Below are 19804 nucleotides of genomic sequence, written 5' to 3' on the forward strand. Positions count from 1 at the left end.
AAGTTGAAAGCGAAGAAAAGAGGGCTGGAGTTGATGGATATTCCATCTGTTTGTGGCCAGGGCATTCACAAAGGACGTGGCTCCCTGTCTGCCCTCCCTCCCTCCCTCCCTCCCTCCTGGGCTGCCGCCGAACGGTCGGGATGGGTCGGGTTTGTTTCCCTCTGGAAGGAGAGGAAAGTTTTGGGGTTTGTGATGGGTATGGGGACAGGGCAGTGGGGCAGAGCCTCAGGATCAGCCCCGTGGATCCCATTGTTCTCTGGGATCTCATCTGGGATCAGATCAGCCTTGTGGATCACACTGTCCCCACAGGGAGTTTCTGAGATTAGATCAGCCCCGTGGATCCCACTGTTCCCTCTGGGATCTCATCTGGGATCAGATCAGCCTTGTGGATCACACTGTCCCCACAGGGAGTTTCTGAGATTAGATCAGCCCCGTGGATCCCACTGTTCCCACAGGATCCTCTGGGATCCCATTTGGGATCAGATCAGCCCCGTGGATCCTGCTGTCCTCACAGGGAGTTTCTGGGATCAGATCCGCCCCATGGATCCCACTGTTCCCACATGGAGCCTCTGTGATCCTGTTTGGGATCAGATCCCTGTGGATCCCAAATGAGCCTTTAACCAAAGGAAAGTTCTGTCTGGAATATTTTTTATATGTTTATTGGATGCTATCTTATCTAAGCAGGTATTTTAATATAAGTATACTTATACCAGCTATTTAATTAAGCTTAATTAACAACAGAAATAAAAACTATATCTTTATAACAAAGTCACTTCAACACTACATAAATAAAATCTATTTTAATATTTGTGAAAAGCCAATATTATAATATGTATCTTTAACAGTGCTGGGGACAACAAAATCATGGCAGGACAATTCTGCGCTGCCTTTTTGGGCTCCACGAGGCCCTGTTTGCACCCGGATGGGGTTGGTTTGCTCCTGCCAGGGAAAGAGGAGCTGGGAAGGCTGGGAGAGCTCCAATCCCAGCTTCTGGAGCTGCCAGTTGCAGGCCCAGCTCAGCAGAGGATAAATCCCAATGTCCCGCTGATCCCGGCTTGTTCCGTGCCCTCCTGGGGACGCCCAAAGCTCAGGCTGTGCCCTCCCACCTCTCCAGCCCCACAGGCACAGCTTGGGATGGTGGATCCAGGGATCCCTCCATGCCTGAATCCCAAAGATTCCTCCTTCCTGCCCCACAGGCAAGGCCCAGGGCAGGATCTTGGCTGTAATCATGGGATGGGATGGGCTGGGTTGTGTTGAGTTGAGTTGGGTTGTGTTGCATTGAGTTGGGTTGAGTTGAGTTGGATTGGCTTGGGCTGAGTTGGGTTGGGTTGCATTGGGTTGAGTCTGGTTGAGTTGAGTTGAGTTGAGTTGAGTTGAGTTGAGTTGAGTTGAGCTGGGTTGGGCTGGGTTGTGTTGAATTGATTTGGGTTGTGTTGAGTTGGCTTGGCTTGGTTTGGCTTGGCTTGAGTTGGGTTGGGCTGGCTTGGCTTGGCTTGGCTTGGCTTGGCTTGGCTTGGCTTGGCTTGGCTTGGCTTGGCAGCAGCTTAAAATGGATCCAGCTCCATCCTCCTGCCACAGGCAGTGACTCCTTCCACCATCCCAGGCTGCTCCCAGCCCTGTCCAGCCTGGCCTTGGACACTTCCAGGGATCCAGGAGCAGCCACAGCTGTTCTGGGCACCCTGTGCCAGGGCCTCACCACCCTCACAGCCAGGAATTCCTTCCCAATACCTCACCTAAACCCCTCTCTGGCAGGTGAATTTGCTGCAGCCAAGTGAAGCACAAGAGGTGCAGCCACAGACAAGCCAACACCAATCCCACTCCATCTCTAATCCCACACCATCTTCAATGCCACTTCTTCCCCAATCCCACTCCCTCCCCTATACCATTTTATCCCCAATCCCGCTACCTCCCCAATCCTGCTCTGTCCCCAATCCCACTCTGTCCCCAGTCCTGCTCCCTCCCTAATTCCATTTCATCCCAAATCCCATTCCGTCCCCAATCCCATTTTGTCCCCAATCCCACTCCTTCCCCTATCCTACTCCATCCCCAATCCCACTTTTTCTCCAATCCCAATCCCTCCTGCTTTGTCCCCAATCCCATTCTGTCCCCAGTCCTGTACCCTCCCTAATCCCGCTTCATCTCCAATCCCATTTTGTCCCCAATCCCACTCTCTCCCCAATCCCATTTTGTCCCCAGTCCCGCTCCATCCCCAGTCCCAATTCTTCTCCCTCCCCACCTCTCCCAGCTCATTTTTAGGGTGGCACAGCTGGCAGGGAGAGCGAGGGGAGGGCAGGGCCGGGGCTGGCGAGCAGCCCCCGCTGCCCTCGCCCCATCCCCGTAATGAATGCGCCCCCACGCCCGGCGCTGCCATCCCGCTCCCCGCGCCGGCTGCGGCTCCTTGTGGAGCATCCCGGGCTCAGGCTGAGCCTGGAGGGCCTCGCTGGAGCCGGCTGCTCCTAATCCTGTTGATTAATTTAACTCCGGCTGGGCCAAGAGGAGCCCGGGAGCTGCGGCTGGAGAGGAGGGAGGCAGAGGAGACGGGAATGGGGATGGGGACACGGCCAGCTGCTGACTGCAGACGGCTTTTCCTGGTGCCCTCATGCAGTTCCAGCCTTCTCCTGCTCTTTCCAAACCCCTCCAAAGGGCTCCTGCTCGTTCCTCCCCAAGCTGAACCCAGGCTTTGCTCAGGAACGGAGTTTGAGGTTGTAATTCCCACATTTCCTCACGATGGAATGAGCCCCGGGACAAGGCCAGGCTTCCCTTTGTCGTCTTTCCCCGGCTGCTCCAAGGGGATTTATTCCCGTTCCCAGCTCTTCCTGAAGGTGCAGGACTCGGCAGTGCCCCACACAAACCCTCAGCAGGTCCCTTCACAGGGCCACTGCTCCCCTTGGCTCCCAAAAATTGCCCAGACATTGGAATATCCCCCTCAGAGCAGCGGGGAGAGCTTCCCACTGCATCCCAGGATGAAGCCTGTGCCTTTTCATTCCTGAAATTACCATTTCTTTCCAAAAGCAAAGAGATTTGGGCAGTTTGAGCTTTGATTCTGAGCTGCAGAGCAGTTACTCTGAAAAACAGATGAAAAAACAATGGGATTGTTCTAAAAAACCCAAATACAGTGGGATGAGCTTGAGTCCTGTTACCCACACGCTTCTCTACTGGCATTCCCTTATCTTCTGGTTTTCCCTTTTCCCTTTGGTTTTCTCTTTTGTTTTCCCTCTTGTCTTCAGTTTTCTCTTTTCAGATTTCCCTTTTCAGTTTTCTCTTTTCCCTTCAGTTTTCCCTTTTCTCTTAACTTTTCCTTTTTCCCTTCAGTTTTCCCTTTTCAGTTTCCCCCTTTCCCTTGTTTTCCCTTTTCAGTTTTCCCTTTCCCCTCAGTTTTCCCTTTTCAGTTTTCCCCTTTCCCTTCAGTTTTCCCTTTTCAGTTTTCCCTTTTCAGTTTTCCCCTTTCCCTTCAGTTTTCCCTGTTCCCTGCCTTGTCCTCAGAGGTTTCCCCTCCTTTCACTCCCGGCTCTGATTTTCCCGTCAATCTTTCCTGGGATGAGCTCCCGGTGGAGCCGCTGCCGGCCAGCCTGCTGCTTCCCATCCTTCATCCTTCCCACCCAGGGAGGAGCTGCTGGAAATTTCTGCACCTTCCCCTTTGCAGGCTGAGCAAGGCCAAAACACCAACAGGGCATTCCTGAAGCAAAAATCTCTGGAAATTTGGGTGAAAAATTTGGGTGAAAAATTTGGGTGGAAAATTTGGGTGGAAAATTTGGGTGTCCCTCTGCTCCTGCTGCTGGCAGCCACTGCTCACACAGGGATGGATTGGGAAAAATGAAGGGTTTGAGTTTGGGGTGAATCCCCAGCTTAGGATCTCCACAGCTTTGGAGAATCCAAAAGAGAATCTGAAAAAATTCCTTCACCCAGGATTTTTCTCCTGGGAAGCTGAGAAGCCTCAGATAAAAGGAAAACAATTCTTATCTCATTTGCTTCTCCTGTGTTGTGCTCATGGAATGTGTTTGGAGGATGTTTACCCACATGTGATTGTTCCATTGGATTCTGAATCCAATGAAATATTCCTGTTTCATTGGATTCTGCTGTGAGTTGTTTTCACTCTTTGGTCAATGAGTGTCAAGCTGTGTGAAGACTCTGGAAAGAGTCACGAGTTTTCATTATTCTCTTTTTAGCATTCTGTAAATATCCTTTCTGTATTCCTTTGTATATTTACGAGAGAATTCTTTAATATAATATAGTATTATAAAATAATAAATGAGCCTTCTGAGAACATGGAGTCAGATGCATCATTCCTGCCTTCGTCATGGCAGGAATGTTTTTGTATTTTTTTGTATATTGTATTATTTTGTGTATTGTATTTGCATTCCCTGCAAATACAATACAGGAGCTTTGGGGAGAACGTGGGAATGGATTGTCCTGGATATTGCAGCTGGTTGGGAATGGGAGAGACCTGTGGGGCTGGGAGCTGAGGGAGCTGCTCGTGGGGCTTGCTGGATGTGCCGGGAGCCCATCCCAGCTGGAAAACATTCCCTGTCCTTCCCCACATCCCTGCCTGACAGCAGCAGCTGCTCGGGCTGGGAGCAGCTGTTCCCAGCCATTCCCTGGGAGTTTTCCTCGGTTCCAGCTTTGAGGTCGGGCTCTTGGAGCCGGGCACTTGGCACCGGGAGCTGTGGTTGCTGTTCCCAGCCCTTCCCGGCCCCTGGGGTCACTGGGGTGGGGGGTGGCTCCTGCTGGCTCTGGCATGGCTGGAAAATGGGGATAACGCCTGGCAGGAGCTGTTGGGAAGCTTGGGAATGGATGGAGAGGCTTATCCTGGTCTTGGTATCTGTTATCTCGGAATCAGCACCACGGTGGGGACCGAGGGTGACAATCCTCTCCCAAAACCTCATGGACAAATCAGGGATCCTTTAGCAAGAGCTGGGTGGGGATAGTGGATCTTTTTGCTCCTGACAAAGGAGGAAATGACAAGGAGGACTCCATCTTATCAGAAGGCTACTTAATAACTTTATTACACTATATTATTCTATATTATATCACACTGTATTACATTACACCTAAACTGAATTTGCCAAGCACTCAACTGCACACCCTGCTCAGAATCTCACAACTCTCAGCCAACAGTATCAACTCACACACACCTGGATTCAATTGATCAGTGAATCAAAATATTCACACAGAATCCAATTATCAATTCCCTTCAGGTAAACAATCTTCCACAATGTTTGTACACAATTCCACTTGTGAACGGACATAGGAGCAGTAAATGAGATAAGAATTGGTTTTTTTCTTTCTCTGAGGTTCTGACAATGTGAAACCCAGAAATATTCCTGGGAAGAATTGTGCCTTGCTTTTCTCTGTGAAGAAAAATGTGGCAACAATGAGATTTCCCTTCCCAGGTGGAATTTGGCACAGATCCTTTCCCGGGTGGTTTTTGCTGCCCCTGGGAGCTCTGGATCCCAGGAGTGGGATGGGAGGAGCAGCCAAGCTCATTCCTGATGGAGCAGCTCCACGGAGGAGCTTCAGGGAATGTGCTGGAGCTTTCCAGATGTGCCTTTGCTCCTCCAAGGCCCAGATGTGTGGGCTCCTACCTGCCCTGCATCATCTGGGGCCCAGATGTGCAGCCCTCCTGTCCTCAAGCACAGATGTTCCTTCTCCTGGAGACCCCAGAGCTTCCCTGGAAGTGGCCAAATCCCAAAAATCTCGTTTAGAAACAAATTCTGGCGGCGCGTGGGAGAACTTGGAAATTTTTTAGGATTTTTTCTTTAGGATCTTCAAAATGTGGGGCAGTTGCTGCCCCTCTGAAGTCATCAGGGAATTTCTCATTGATTTTGGGGGAAAAAATTCAGGATTAGAAGGGTTTGGATCTAAAAGCTTAACATGTTTAGGGCATTTAATGGGGTGGAGAGAAAGGAGGGAAAACCTCTCCAAGGGATGTTTTTTCCTCCAAAAACAACCCCTGGAGCAGAGCTCCCCTGCATCCAGCACCTTCTCCGAGGTCCCACAAGCCCCGGGACATAAAAGGAATTTTGTCAGGAATGCAGAGGCTTTTTGTGGTGATCTCAGTACAAACGAGGCGGCCCCGGGGGGATCTGAGCCTCCCAAACCCCCCAGCAGCTGTCGGGAGCCACAGCTGCAGCTCCCAGCGCTGCCAAGAAGAAAAGCAGATTTTTGGGTGATGATAATATAGGAGCCGAATAAAAAAGGGGGAAAAAAACAGGCTGGAAAACACGGTTAGAGACTTCAGGGAACTTTACGGTCAAGCAGAGCTTATGTAAGCCCTGCTTTAATCCTAAATTAGCAAAGGTTCGCCTGGAAGAAAAAGGACTTTGCTGTGAGCACGATTTGGTTCTGGCTCTCAGCGAGGCTGGGTGGTTCCTGTGGAAAACAACAGCCAGGCTCGGGAAGGGAAAAAAATCAATTAATGCAGTGAATCCTCTGTTTTCCTGGGAAAGAAGGAAGAGGTGGCAGGGCCAGAGCTGTCCCCAGCTCGGAGGTTTCCTGTGTCACCTTGTCCCTTCTTTGCTTCCATGGACTGGGGGCACATTTTGTGGCTTGTGACAGTGTCACAGGGGTTCTTGGATGAGGGAAGCAACGAGGATCTAACTCCATGTTTCAGAAGGCTTGATTTATTATTTTATGATATATATTATATTAAAACTATACTAAAAGAATAGAAGAAAGGGTTTCATCAGAAGGCTGGCTAAGAATAGAAAAGAAAGAATGATAACAAAGGTTTGTGGCTCAGCTTTCTGTCCGAGCCAGCTGACTGTGATTGGCCATTAATTACAAACATCTAACATGGGTTAATCAAAGATTTACTTGTTGCATTCCACAGCAGCAGATAATCAATGTCTACATTTTGTTCTTGAGGCTTCTCAGCTTCTCAGGAGGAAAAATCCTAAGGAAAGGATTTTCCATAAAAGATGTCTGCAACAGTGGCCTGGCTGAGACCCTCCAAAATCAACATCTGCACCCCATGGGGAACCCATAACCCTCGCATGGAACCCATAACCCCCACATGGAACATCTCGAGCTGGAAGGGTTTTTCCCATCTGTAAAATCCCCAGTTGTTCCTCTTTCTTTTCCTTCCTAAGTTTTAAAAACTGAAATTTCCAAGCCCAATTCCCAGTCCCCAGCTCGGAGGTTTCCCGTGCCACATTGTCCCTTCTCTACTGCCCTGACTGGGGACATTTTGTGGCCTGGCTGAGACCCTCCAAAATCAACATCTGCACCCCACAGGGAATCCATAACCCTCACAGGGAACCCATAACCCCCACATGGAACATCTCTGGAGCTCGGGATTGCTCCAGGAGAGACAACATTGGAGTTCCAGCTCCTCCAAAAGCCGCTGAGGACCTGGGGGATATCCATGGGGGGCTTTCTGCTTGATCTCCAGCCAAAAATGGGGCAAAAATGGGTTTATTTATTCCAGCTGGGTTCACCAGAGCTTCAGGAGTGCCTGGTGCTGGGATTGAGGCAGGGAGAAGGGAAAGGGAAAAGTCCAGGTGGAGGAATAAATGATTGATTAAACATTTGGAAAGGACTGGATGGTGCCTGAATTCCGTAGGAAATTTGGGAGCTGAAGAGCTGAGTTGTCTCCTGTGGACAGCCCAACCTTGAGCAATGCTGAGCTGGAAGGGTTTTTCCCATCTGTAAAACCCCCAATTGCTCTTCTTTCTTTCCTTCCTAAGTTTTAAAAACTGAAATCTTCAAGCCCAACCCTTGATAAAACACAGGAGGAAATTGGGCAGCGCACCATTTGTTGACAACATTTCAGTTCTTACCTTTTTTGGGGCAAAATGGGCAACTCTGAAACAGGAATTTCCAGAGAAAAGTTGGAAATTCCTTGAAATAAGCCAAACACTGACAGTTCTCTGTAACAATTTGAATCAGGGATTATGGGCTCCCCATATTCAGGGAGAAGTTTTGATTTCCCAAGGTTTTCTTCACAATGTGGGGGGAAATAAAGGTGGCAAATGCCATAAACAGCATGAAAAGAGTGAATGTTCTGTCCATGGGACAGAGAAACTGGAAATTCCTCATCCCTGGCAGTGTCCAAGGCCAGGCTGGACAGGGCTTGGAGCAACCTGGGACAATGGAAGGTGTCCCTATGGACTGGGTGGAATGGGATGAGATTTAAGGTCCCTCCCAGCCCAAACCATTCTGGGATTCCAGGATTCCCATGGATGTAGAATTGAGAGACTGGGATTCCAGGATCCCCATGGCTGTGGGATTGAGGGACTGGATTCCAGGGTTCCCATGGTTGCAGAGAAAGGGTCCAGGATTCCAGGATTGCCATGGCTGTGGGGACAGGGACTGAGATTCTATGTTCCCATGGCTGTGGAATTGAGGGACTGGGATTCCAGGATTGCCATGGCTGTGGAATTGAGGGACTGGGATTCCAGGATTGCCATGGCTGTGGGGACAGGGACTGGAATTCCAGGATTCCCATGGCTGCAGAGAAAGGGACTGGGATTCCAGGATTCCCATGGCTGTGGGATTAAAGGACTGGGATTCCAGGGTTCCCATGGCTGTGGCATTGAGGGACTCCTTTTCTTAGATACTGAGAAGAAATTCCTCCTTGGAATGGATTTCCCAGAGAAACTGTGGCTGCCCCAGATCCCTGGGATGGTGGGAAGTGTCCGTGCCCACAGTAGGGATGGCACCGGATGGATTTCGAGGCCTTTCCAACCCAAATTAGATTATTATTGCTGCTATTAATGAAGGAATGGGACCGGTTTGGGGCTAAGAATGATTTATTACTCAGATAAACACAATATTTTTCCCTGTGGGACTGAGCTCCCTCTCCTGATATCCACTTTCCCCTTCTCCCCAGGGAACCGCCTGGACGAGGGCTCGGACGTGGAGTCGGAGCCGGACCTGCCGCTGAAGCGGAAGCAGCGCCGCAGCCGCACCACGTTCACGGCGGAGCAGCTGGAGGAGCTGGAGAAGGCCTTCGAGAGGACCCACTACCCCGACATCTACACCCGCGAGGAGCTGGCCCAGCGCACCAAGCTCACCGAGGCCCGCGTGCAGGTAGGGCCCGGCCTAACCGCGCGCGGCCCGGTCTAAGGTCTAAGCCTGTGTGCTCCCCAGAGTAACCCTGTGCACTCCTGACTTAACCTTACAAGTTCTGGCTTACCCTGTGCACCCCAGCCTAACCCTTCACAGCCCTGCCTAACCCCATGTGTTCCAACCTAACCCTGCGCACCTCAGCCTAACCCTGCACAGCCCAGGCTAACCCCATGCATCCAACCTAACCCCAGGCTCCTTAGCCTAACCCTACACAGCCCGGCCTAACCCCACACTCCTAGGCCTAACCCCAGGCTCCTTAGCCTAACCCTACACAGCCCGGCCTAACCCCACGCTCCTAGGCCTAACCCAGGCTCCCCTGCCTAACCCCAGGCTCCCCAGCCTAACCATGTGCACCCCAAATTAATCTTGCACTCCCCAGCCTAACCCTGCTCACCCCAGCCTAACTGCACTCTCCCTGGCCTAATCCCACTCTCCATGGTCTAACCTCGTTTTTCCTGGCCTAAGCCTGTGCAGCCCAGCCTAACCCTGCTCTCCCTGGCCTAACCCCACACAGCCTAGCCTAACCGCACTCTCCCTGGCCTAACCCCACTCTCCCTAGTCTAACCTTGCTCTTCCTGGCCTAACCTGTGCAGCCCAGCCTAACCCCACACTCCCAGGCCTAACCTCAGGCTCCCCAGCCTAACCTCACTATCCCCAGCCTAGCCTAACCGCACTCTCCCTGGCCTAACCCCACTCTCCCTAGTCTAACCTCGCTCTTCCTGGCCTAACCTGTGCAGCCCAGCCTAACCCCACACTCCCAGGCCTAACCTCACTCTCCCCAGCCTAACCTCACTCTCCCCAGCCTAACCCTGTGCACTCCAGCCTAATCCTGCACTCCTCAGCCTAACCCTGCTCACCCCAGCCTAACCCTGCTCTCCCTGGCCTAACCCTGCACAGCCCAGCCTAACCCCACTCTCCCCACTCAGAACGTGGCTGCTCCTTCTCTGCCTCGTCTTAACAGAGCAAAACCTTTGCTTGAGAGGGGTTCAACCAATCAAATTAAAGCAGATCTGTACTGGAATCTTCCAGCCGGGCATGGACACACCCAGTCATGGGATTCCTGCAATTTGATAAGGGTGATTAATTAGGATTTCTGACTGGTACAATGGGGTGTTCACTTTTCCCAGGAGTTCACCCCATGTCAGCCCCAAGGGCTTCTTGGCCCCGTTTTCTTCTCAGATTGTGGCTGGAAAACGAAATGTTCTTGGAAATATGGCTCGGCAGTTTTAGGGATGCGTCAGGAGGTTAATCATTGTCCTAAAATCTTGGGGAAATGTAGGAAAACCACCAGGAGCTACATAACTCTGGGATGGTGCCCCACAGAGCTACAAACAATGGGGAAAATTATCTGTAGGCATCACCTCCCCTTGGAGAGGAGCTGGGAATGAGGCAGCTCCAAGGTGGGAGCCGAGGTCAAACCCAGCTCTGCCTCTCGGGCCCCGTCCAACTCCTGTGCATTCCCACGGATTCAGGGAGGCCCTCTGGATTTGGCCCCTGCAGCGGTACCAGCTGCAGGGTTTGCATCCCCGTTGGGACTGGCAGCAAAAGTTTGGCATTTTCTCTTGGAGGCCATCCCTTGGAGGCCCGGTGGGGGGGTTATTCCCTGCTGGAGCAATCCCACATTTCCCAGCCTGGCCCCGCGGCGCAGATCGGATTCCGCGACGTTTGCAAGTTCCGCGTGTGAATTTTCAGACAAGTTTGGGGGATTTTTTTCTTTTCCCCCCCTCCTTGGATCTCTGGGGAGCACAACAAGGCTGGGGGGGAGGGAGAGCAGGAGATGGGAGGAGCGGGAAGGGAGGGTTCGGAGCCGGGAATTCTGACATGGACACGATGAATGGCCCTGGTGGGAGCGGCACACAGAGCCCCTGATGTGTCCCACATAAAGCTGGGTCAGTGGAGTGTGCGAACAGCACCGGGATCAGGATCAGGGATAATGGGATCCCTTGGGAAGGGGGAGGGATTGGGGATCGGGGATTGGGGTCTGGGAGGGTCACAGCAGTGAGATGGGGACCCCAGCAGTCTGTGCCCCCAGCAGGAATCCCGGGCGCTGTGGGAGCAGGGAAAGGGCTTTCCGAGCTCTCTCCTGCTGGAGAAACGCTCCTGGAATGAGCTCTTCCAAAGGAAAATGAACATTTCCTAAAAAAAAAATTAGCATTTCCAAAGGAAAATGGGCTTTTGCAAGGAAAATGGGCTTTTCCAAAGAAAAATGGGCTTTTCCGATGCAAAATGAACATTTCCAAAGGAAAATGGGGTTTTCCAAAGGAAAATGGGGTTTTCCAAAGGAAAATGGGCATTTCCAAAGGGAAATGGTCTTTTCCAATGCAAAATGAGCATTTCCAAAGGAAAATGGGGTTTTCCAAAGGAAAATGAGCATTTCCAAAGGAAAATGAGCTTTTCCAAAGGAAAATGAGCTTTTCCAAAGAAAAACGGGCTTTTCCAAAAGAAAATGAGCATTTCCAAAAGAAAATGAGCATTTCCAAAGGAAAATGTGGTTTTCCAAAGAAAATTAGCTTTTCCAATGGAAAATTAACATTTCCAAAGGAAAATGAGCATTTCCAAAGAAATATGGCCTTTTCCAATGCAAAATTAATATTTCCAAAAGAAAATGAGCTTTTCCGAAGGAAAATGAGCATTTCCAAATGAAAACGAGCATTTCCAAAGAAAAATGGCCTTTTCCAATGGAAAATGAACATTTCCAAAGGAAAATGGGCTTTTCCAAATCAAAATTAACATTTCCAAATGAAAATGAGCTTTTCCGAAGGAAAATGGGCTTTTCCAAAAGAAAATTAGCTTTTCTAAAGGAAAATGGGGTTTTCCAAAGAAAAAAGGGCTTTTCCAATGCAAAATTAATATTTCCAAAGGAAAATGGCCTTTCCAAAGGAAACCAGGCTGGGTGTTGCTGGAGGTGTCAGGATAAGAATATGCTCACCCAGGAACTGCCTTAGAGTTTTGGGGTTTTCCCCTCTGATGTTTTGGTGTTTTGGGTTTTCCCCTCCTGGGAATGGGGGTGTCCCCCACTCCTGGTTAAGGATTTTTCCCAAAGAATTGTCCAGCACTTCCAGCACTGTGGCAGGTGCTGTCACCTCCCTGCAGCTTCCTCCTGGGAAATCCTGGATTTTCCTGGAGCCACCATCCCTCTAGACTTGGCTGTGGAGACTGGAGAAGGAAATCCAGCACAACTCAACTTAGGCTGGTTTGACTTTGATCTTGGCCCAGGGAGTTCAGAAGTGTGGATTTGGTGGCCATGTAGGATCAGGGATGTTTGGAGCCTGGGAAAGTGGCTCATTAAGGGAACGAAGCCACCCAGGGTTGGAATGTGTGAATTCCCCCTGTTTGGTTTTGCATGTTTTAGCCCTGATTGTGTAGGTGGGCACAAGCTGTTGAGCAGGGGATAGAAAATGGATGTTCCTGTGGTAAATAATGGAAAAAATGGGATTTTGAGGGAGAGCAGAGTTTAGGGAGCACATGGGATGGGGCGCGAGGGATGCTGAGGATGAAGGGGAGAGGCCCAAATCAGAGAGAGCACAAACCTTTCCCGAGGATCTGGGAGAATGGAGGGAGGAAGGACAACTAAAAAAATCCCAAAAACAAAACCAAAAAACCCATTAATTAATTTTAAAATGCCCTTTTTCCCTGTCCCAAGCTGGGATCTCCCTGGGTGAGGAGGCTCCTGCCAGGGCTGTGCAGCAGCTGCTCTCAGAGGCACATTCCTGGTGCCTTGCTCATTCCAGCAGCCTGGCACGGGCACCTCCTTCCCACCACCTGATTTTCTGGATATCAGGGCTGATCTTCCGCCGCCCCTTGGGATCTGCAAACATCGCTCAGCCAAGATCTTGTGCAAAAAATTTTAAAATAATAGCTCCACACACAGATGAACCCCCATGGGCACATCCAGCAGGGAATCTTCCCCCACCTCGGGGGCTCTCTGCTGTCTTGATTGAGTTTTTAAGCCAAGAATTCAGTTTTGGATTAAAAATGGCTCCAACACAGCAGGGCCAGATCAGAGCAGGGTTTCTGGGGGTGTTTATGAGGCATTGAGGGACAGGACAAGGGGGAATGTCTCTAAATTAAAAGAGAGACAGTTCAGATGGGATATCTGGGAGAAATTCCTCCCTGGGAGGGTGGGCAGGCCCTGGCACAGCATTTCCAGAGCAGCTGTGGCTGCCCCTGGATCCCTGGCAGTGCCCAAGGCCAGGCTGGACAGGGCTGGGAGCAGCCTGGGACAGTGGAAGGTGTCCCTGCCATGGCAGGGGTGGCACAGGAGGGGCTCTGAGGTCCCTCCAAGCCAAACCACCCCGGGATTCATTCCATTATTCATTCCATTACTCATTCCATGATTCATTCCATGATTCCACTAAGGGCCTCGCCGACATCTGCCCATCCTCCTCATCCCTGAGCTCCACGTGTGGGGTGGGGGCAGAGGCACGGAGGTGTTTGTGACCCCAAAGAGGGACAGGAGAGCAGCTGCCCCTCATCTGGTCCTTGTTCCACTCATCCCCTGGATCACAGCTTGGGGCTGGCTTTCTTCCTGCATCCAATTCCTGTTCCTGCATCCAATTCCTATTCCTATTCCTATCCCTGTTCCTGTTCCTATTCCTATTCCTATCCCTGTTCCTGTTCCTATTCCTATCCTTGTCCCTGTCCCTATTCCTATTCCAATTCCTATTCCTGCCTCCAATTCCTATTCCCACATCCTATTCCTGCAACCTATCTCTCTTCCTATTCCTGTTCCTATTCCTCTTCCTGCATCCAATACCTATTCCTGTTCCTATTCCTATTCCTATTCCTATTCCTATTCCTATTCCTATTCCTATTCCTATTCCTATTTCAAATCCCATTCCCCTTCCCATTCCCGTTCCCATTCCCATTCCCATTCCCCTTTCCGCTCCTGTTCCCAATCCCGTTCCCATTCCCATTCCTGCTCCCGTTCCCGCTCCCATTCCCATTCCCTTTCCCCTTCATCTTCCCGCTCCCACTCCCATTCCCATTCCCACTCCCATTCCCATTCCCATTCCCATTCCCATTCCCATTCCCATTCCCATTCCCACTCCCACTCCCGTTCCCGTTCCCATTCCCGTTCCCATTCCCGTTTCCGTTCCGTTCCATTTCGTTCCTTTCCCTGCCGGTCGCGGAGAGCCGCGGGCAGTGTCCGCCCGTCCCGGCAGCTGTCGGTATAACCGGAGCTGCCGGGATAACCGGAGCCCGGCGGGACAACCGGAGCTGTGGGGATAACCAGAGCTGTCGGGATAACCGGAGCTGTCGGGATAACCGGAGCCCGGCGGGATAACCGGAGCTGTCAGGATAACCGGAGCTGTCGGTATAACCGGAGCTGTGGGGATAACCAGAGCTGTCAGGATAACCGGAGCTGTCGGGATAACCGGAGCTATCGGGATAACCAGAGCTGTCGGGATAACCAGAGCTGTCGGTATAACCGGAGCTGTCGGGATAACCAGAGCTGTCGGGATAACCGGAGCTGTCGGTATAACCGGAGCTGTCGGTATAACCGGAGCTGTCGGGATAACCGGAGCTGTCGGGATAACCGGAGCCCCGACGCGCTGACAGCTCCTAAACCCCCCCGAGCCGGACGGGGCCGGGGCAGCCGCGACGGCTCCGGTTTCCCGCGGGGTTCCGGCCGGGTCACGGCGGGGTTTGGGTGTTCGGGTGTTCGGGACTCGCATTCCAGCTCAGCCTTCCCGGGCGATGAGTGTGAACGGGTTAATCACGGGATGAGCCGAGCCAGGGATGAGCCCGAGCGGATTTCCGTGCGAATTCCAGGGATTTGTCGCTGTCCTGACCCAGGGAATGTCCTGGAGGAATTCTCACCCATCTGTGAGCTCCTCTTCCCTCCTTCCGTGCCAGAAAACAACCCGAGAATGTCCCGGGCATTAGGGAATTAACAGGAATTCTCTCCGTTCATTTAGCGGGAGCTTTGATTTTGATCTTGGATGTTTTCTGGGATTTTTCACCCGTTTTTGTGATTATCTCACGGATGATGTCAAAGTTTTGATGTGGGGGGAAAAAAACCCAAAACTATTAAAAGGGATTTTGTGACAACTTTGAAGCTTTTCTCCCTGGCATTCCTGGTGGAGGGAACTTTTTCCAGAACAATCCATTTCCCATAAACAATGGGAAATTTTTTTGTGGGGTGGAATCCACCAGGAAAATCCTTTTGGCAGGAGATTCTTCTGTAGGTGTAGAAATGACCTCTCCAAGCAATGTCGGTGTCACAAAAGCCACCAGGGCCAACCCATGGGGCTGGAATTAATCCCTGTCCTGGACAATCCCAGTTGTGGAGTGGTTTTCCCAAAGCTGTTCCATTTTTAGGGTGGGTTACCAAAAGCCCTCGCTGCTTATTTCTGTTATTTCACGGGCAGGAAGAAATGAGAAGTAAAACAAAACTGTCCAAATTATTCACTTCTAACTTGGAGATTTCTCCATTGGGAATGTTTTCCACTTCTAACTTGGAGATTTCTCCATTGACAATATTCCCTGGTGCAGAGGAAATATTTCCAAATATTCTTCTTCTTCTCCCAGTGCTGTGATTGAGACAGAGATTGAAGGCTCTGAAATTTTACACCCAAAAAATCAACCTCAATTTCTACCCCCCAAAAAACCCCATAGAGTATTTTTGACTCCTCAGCATCACCTGGGGGTGATAGAAAGCCTTGGAGCAATTCTGGGATCTGGGAGAATTCCACAGAAATGTGGATTTTTGGGGATATTTTGCTCAGGGCAGCAACACCTTGGCCCCACAAAAGGAATTCCATGGGTGGCTTCAGTGCTGGTTAATTACAAATTTATTTTTTGCTGTGAGGTAGGATTAGGAGAAAGGTAAAATAGGTTTAAAAATTTTAAATTAATAAATTATAAAATTATTTATTAATAAATTAATTTAAATTTAATAAATGAATAAATTTATTATATAGTAATTAAAAGAAAGAGCAATAAGAATTAGGATGAAATTTTTAGAGTACCTTTTTGTTTCTTAACATTCCATTTGCATTTACATTCACCACACCGAGAAATTCCCTTTTCCATGGGAAGGAGCTGCAAGATCCAGCAGAAAATCTTTCCCCACCTGAGCTTCAGGAGAGGATGAATTGTCTGAATTTGAATTCTTTTGTGAAGGGCCTGGGGTGTGAGGATAGGGGAATGGGAATAGGAAATGGGGAATGGGGAAAGGGGAATGGGAACAGGAATGGAAATGGGGAATGGGAAATGGGAAATGGGAAATGGGAAATGGGGAATGGGAATGGGGATGGGGATAGGAATGGGGAATGAGGAATGGAAATGGGGAATGGGAATGGGGATGGGAATGGGAATGGGGAATGGGAATGGGAATGGGGAATGGGAATGAGAATGAGAATGGGGAATGGGAATGAGGAATGGGAATGGGGATGGGGAATGGGGAATGAGGAATGGAAGTGGGGAATGGGAATGGGGAGTGAGGAATGGGGACTGGGAACAGGAATGGGAATGGGAAATGGGAAATGGGGAATGGGGAATGGAAATGGGGAATGGGAATGGGGAAAGGGGAATGGGAACAGGAATGGAAATGGGGAATGGGAAATGGGAAATGGGAAATGGGGAATGGGAATGGGAATGGGGATGGGGATAGGAATGGGGAATGAGGAATGGAAATGGGGAATGGGAATGGGGAGTGAGGAATGGGGACTGGGAACAGGAATGGGAATGGGAAATGGGGAATGGGGAATGGGAATGGGGAATGGGAATGGGGAGTGAGGAATGGGGATTGGGAACAGGAATGGGAATGGGAAATGAGGAATGAGAATGGGAATGGGAATGGGGAATGAGGAATGGGGCATGGGGAATGGGAATTCTCTGGAAGAGGGAATGTTTAGGTGGGATTTTGGAAGGAAGTTCCTGGCTGTGAGCTGGGGAGGCCCTGGGAGAGCAGCTGGAGATCCCTGGAAGCGCCCAAGGCCAGCTTGGAGCACCCTGGGCTGGTGGGAAGCATGGAAATGGAAATGGGAATGGGATCATCCTGAGGGTCTGCAGGGCCGGCTTATTTAGGGCAGGGAATCCATGACCCAAGGGGAGAATTTCACAGCAGAAAATGCTCCCTGGAGCCTGATCCCCATCCTTTGGTGGATGGAGGATCCTCTGATGGATGGAGGGCTGGAGGTGCTGCTAAACCCGGCCTGGCTGAGCCAGGAAGCAGCAGAAATCTGCCCCTGGCATCTCCTGCAGCTCCCAGGGGTGCCAACATCAAAGCTGGCCCAGAAATGTTCCAATGCAGCTCTTAAAGCATCCAGGTTTGGCTGCCAGGAGAAAAATATTGATGAAATATTTATTTAAGATAAATATATTTTTATATATTTAATAATATTATATATTATATATTATATATTATATATTATATATTATATATTATATATTATATATTATATATGTAGAAATATATTTTTATATATTTAATAATTTTTCTAAAATATTGCAATTTTCTCACAGCACCCAGCCCTTCCTGGTGTTTGTCACCTTCCCCAAGTGCTAGCTCAGACCCAGGGATAATCAGGGAAACAAACACAGGGAAGGGCTTAAAGTTCATGTTTAATAATATTTAATATAAATTATAATAATTTCTATAAAGTTAAAATTTCTATTTAATACATTTTATTTATATTGTATATAAATAAATTATAATAATTTATAGGAAGTTTATATTTGAGTTTAGCAGCATCTCCTCTGCCAGCTGAAATCACCCTTGGCAAGAAGTGATTAAATTTTTAGAATACTTTTTTATTTCTTTACAGGGTTAGACAGGGATAATCAGGGAAACAAAACACAGAGATGGATTTAAAGTTTATATTTAATTATATTTAATATAAATTATAATAATTTATATAAAGTTTATATTTGAATTTAGCAGCATCTCCTCTGCCAGCTGAAATCATCCCTGGCATACAGAACTTGTAAAATGTGAAGCTGGAAAACACTGATGGCAAACAGTGGCCAAAAGCTGCTTTGTTCCCTGGAAATATTATTTTATTTATAAATATCATTAATTCTGTGCTGAGGGGTAAAGCTGTGGCACTGGGCAGGGCAGGGCTTGGGGCTGGGAGATTCGGCCTGGCTTTAGGATGGCTCATGTGGAAGTGGAACCTCTATCCCATTCCCCTCATCCCATTCCCCTCTATCCATCACCCTCTATCCCATTCCCCTCATCCCATTCCCCTCTATCCATCACCCTCTATCCCATTCCCTGTTATTCCACTTTGCTCTATCCCACTATTCCCTCTATTCCCTGTTATCCCAGAGAATGGGATAGAGGGAAGAGGGATAGAGGGGAGTGGGATAACAGGGAATGGGATAGAGGGTAATGAGATGGAGGGGATAGAAGGAATGGGATAGAGGGGAATGTGTTAGAGGGGGAATGGGATAACCTCTATCCCACTCCCTCCATCCCACTCCCCTAAATCCCATTCCCCCTATCCCATTCCCTCTGTCCCATTCCCCCTATCCCATTCCCTGTTATCCCATTTCCCCCCATCCCATTCCCCTCTATCCCATTCCCTGTTATCTCATTCCCCCTATCCCACTCCCCTTTATCCCATTCCCTCTGTCCCATTCCCTCTAATCCCACTTCCCTCTATCCCATTCTCTCCTATTCCATTCCCTGTTATCCCACTCCCCTCTATCCCATTCCCCCCATCCCACTCCCCTCTATCCCATTCCCCTGCAATCCCATTCCCCTCTACCCCATTTTCCCCCATCCCATTCCCAGTTATCCCATTTTCCCCCTATCCCATTCCCTCCAATCCCATTCCCTTCTATCCCATTACCTCTATCTCACTCTCCCGATCCCACTCCCTTCTATCCCATTCCCTTTTATCCCATTCCTTTTTATCCCACTCCCCTCTATGCCATTCCCCTCTCTCCCACCCGCCCATCCCATACCCCTTATCCCATTCCCTCTATCCCATTCCCTCTGTCCCATTCCCTGTTATCCCATTCCCCTCAACCCCATTTCTTTCTATCCCATTCCCTCCTATCCTACTCCCCTCTATCCCAGCCCTCCCTATCCCATTCCCCTGAGGAAGTTTTTAAGGAATACTGCAGCCCTGGAGGAACCAACGCCCCAGTGAAATAGTTCCCTGCTCACAAGAGTTTGCTTAACCAAAACCAGGTGGTTTCCCCAAAAAAACCCTGCTCACCTGTTCACTGCAATCCCACAAGCAGCTGCCACCTCCAGGAGCTGGGATGTGCCGGCAGAAATTCAGGCTGAATTCCCTGGTTAATCTCATTTGTGAGGAGCCATTTGTTCTGCTCCACTAACCTGGTTTGAAATTGAATATTTCATATTTCATATTTATCTCCACCGCATCACCCACCAGAGGAAGAAGCTCAGCACTGAACCAGAGCAGGGACGGCAGGAAAAAAACCCAAAGGGTTCCCAAATCTGGGTGTCCTGTTGGGAATTTTTTTCCTGTTCTCTTAGGAATCATCTTGGTGGCCTTGGTGATGCTCCCACGTCCCTGGTGTCACAGCCAGCACAGGAAATGTTCCCACTGTGGTGTGGATTCAGGGGATCCCACCTGGAAGGATGGAGCAGGGAATATCCTTGGGGTCTCCCCAGCTCCTCCCTAAAACTCCCCTCCATCCCCTGAATTCCAGCTTTTGGTAGGATGGACAATGCTCTGCTCTGTTTTGGGAGAGGCCCTGACCTGGCAAAATCCCCTTGGAATCCCCCATGGAATATTTGGGGTATTCTGAC

General features: G+C 49.8%; 1 protein-coding gene across 3 annotated transcripts in view; it reads left to right on the forward strand.

Annotated features, from left to right (window-relative positions):
- Positions 1 to 19804, forward strand: part of PAX7 (paired box 7) — a 140705-nt gene that overhangs the window by 47395 nt on the left and 73506 nt on the right. For all 3 annotated transcript variants that reach the window (XM_059487470.1, XM_059487469.1, XM_059487472.1), the window contains exon 5: positions 8831 to 9030. In XM_059487470.1, the coding sequence (XP_059343453.1) occupies positions 8831 to 9030 (200 nt within the window). The remainder of the gene's footprint in view (positions 1 to 8830; positions 9031 to 19804) is intronic.

This window comes from Ammospiza nelsoni, chromosome 22 (assembly GCF_027579445.1).
Source record: "Ammospiza nelsoni isolate bAmmNel1 chromosome 22, bAmmNel1.pri, whole genome shotgun sequence".
NCBI classification, from domain to species: Eukaryota; Metazoa; Chordata; class Aves; order Passeriformes; family Passerellidae; genus Ammospiza; species Ammospiza nelsoni.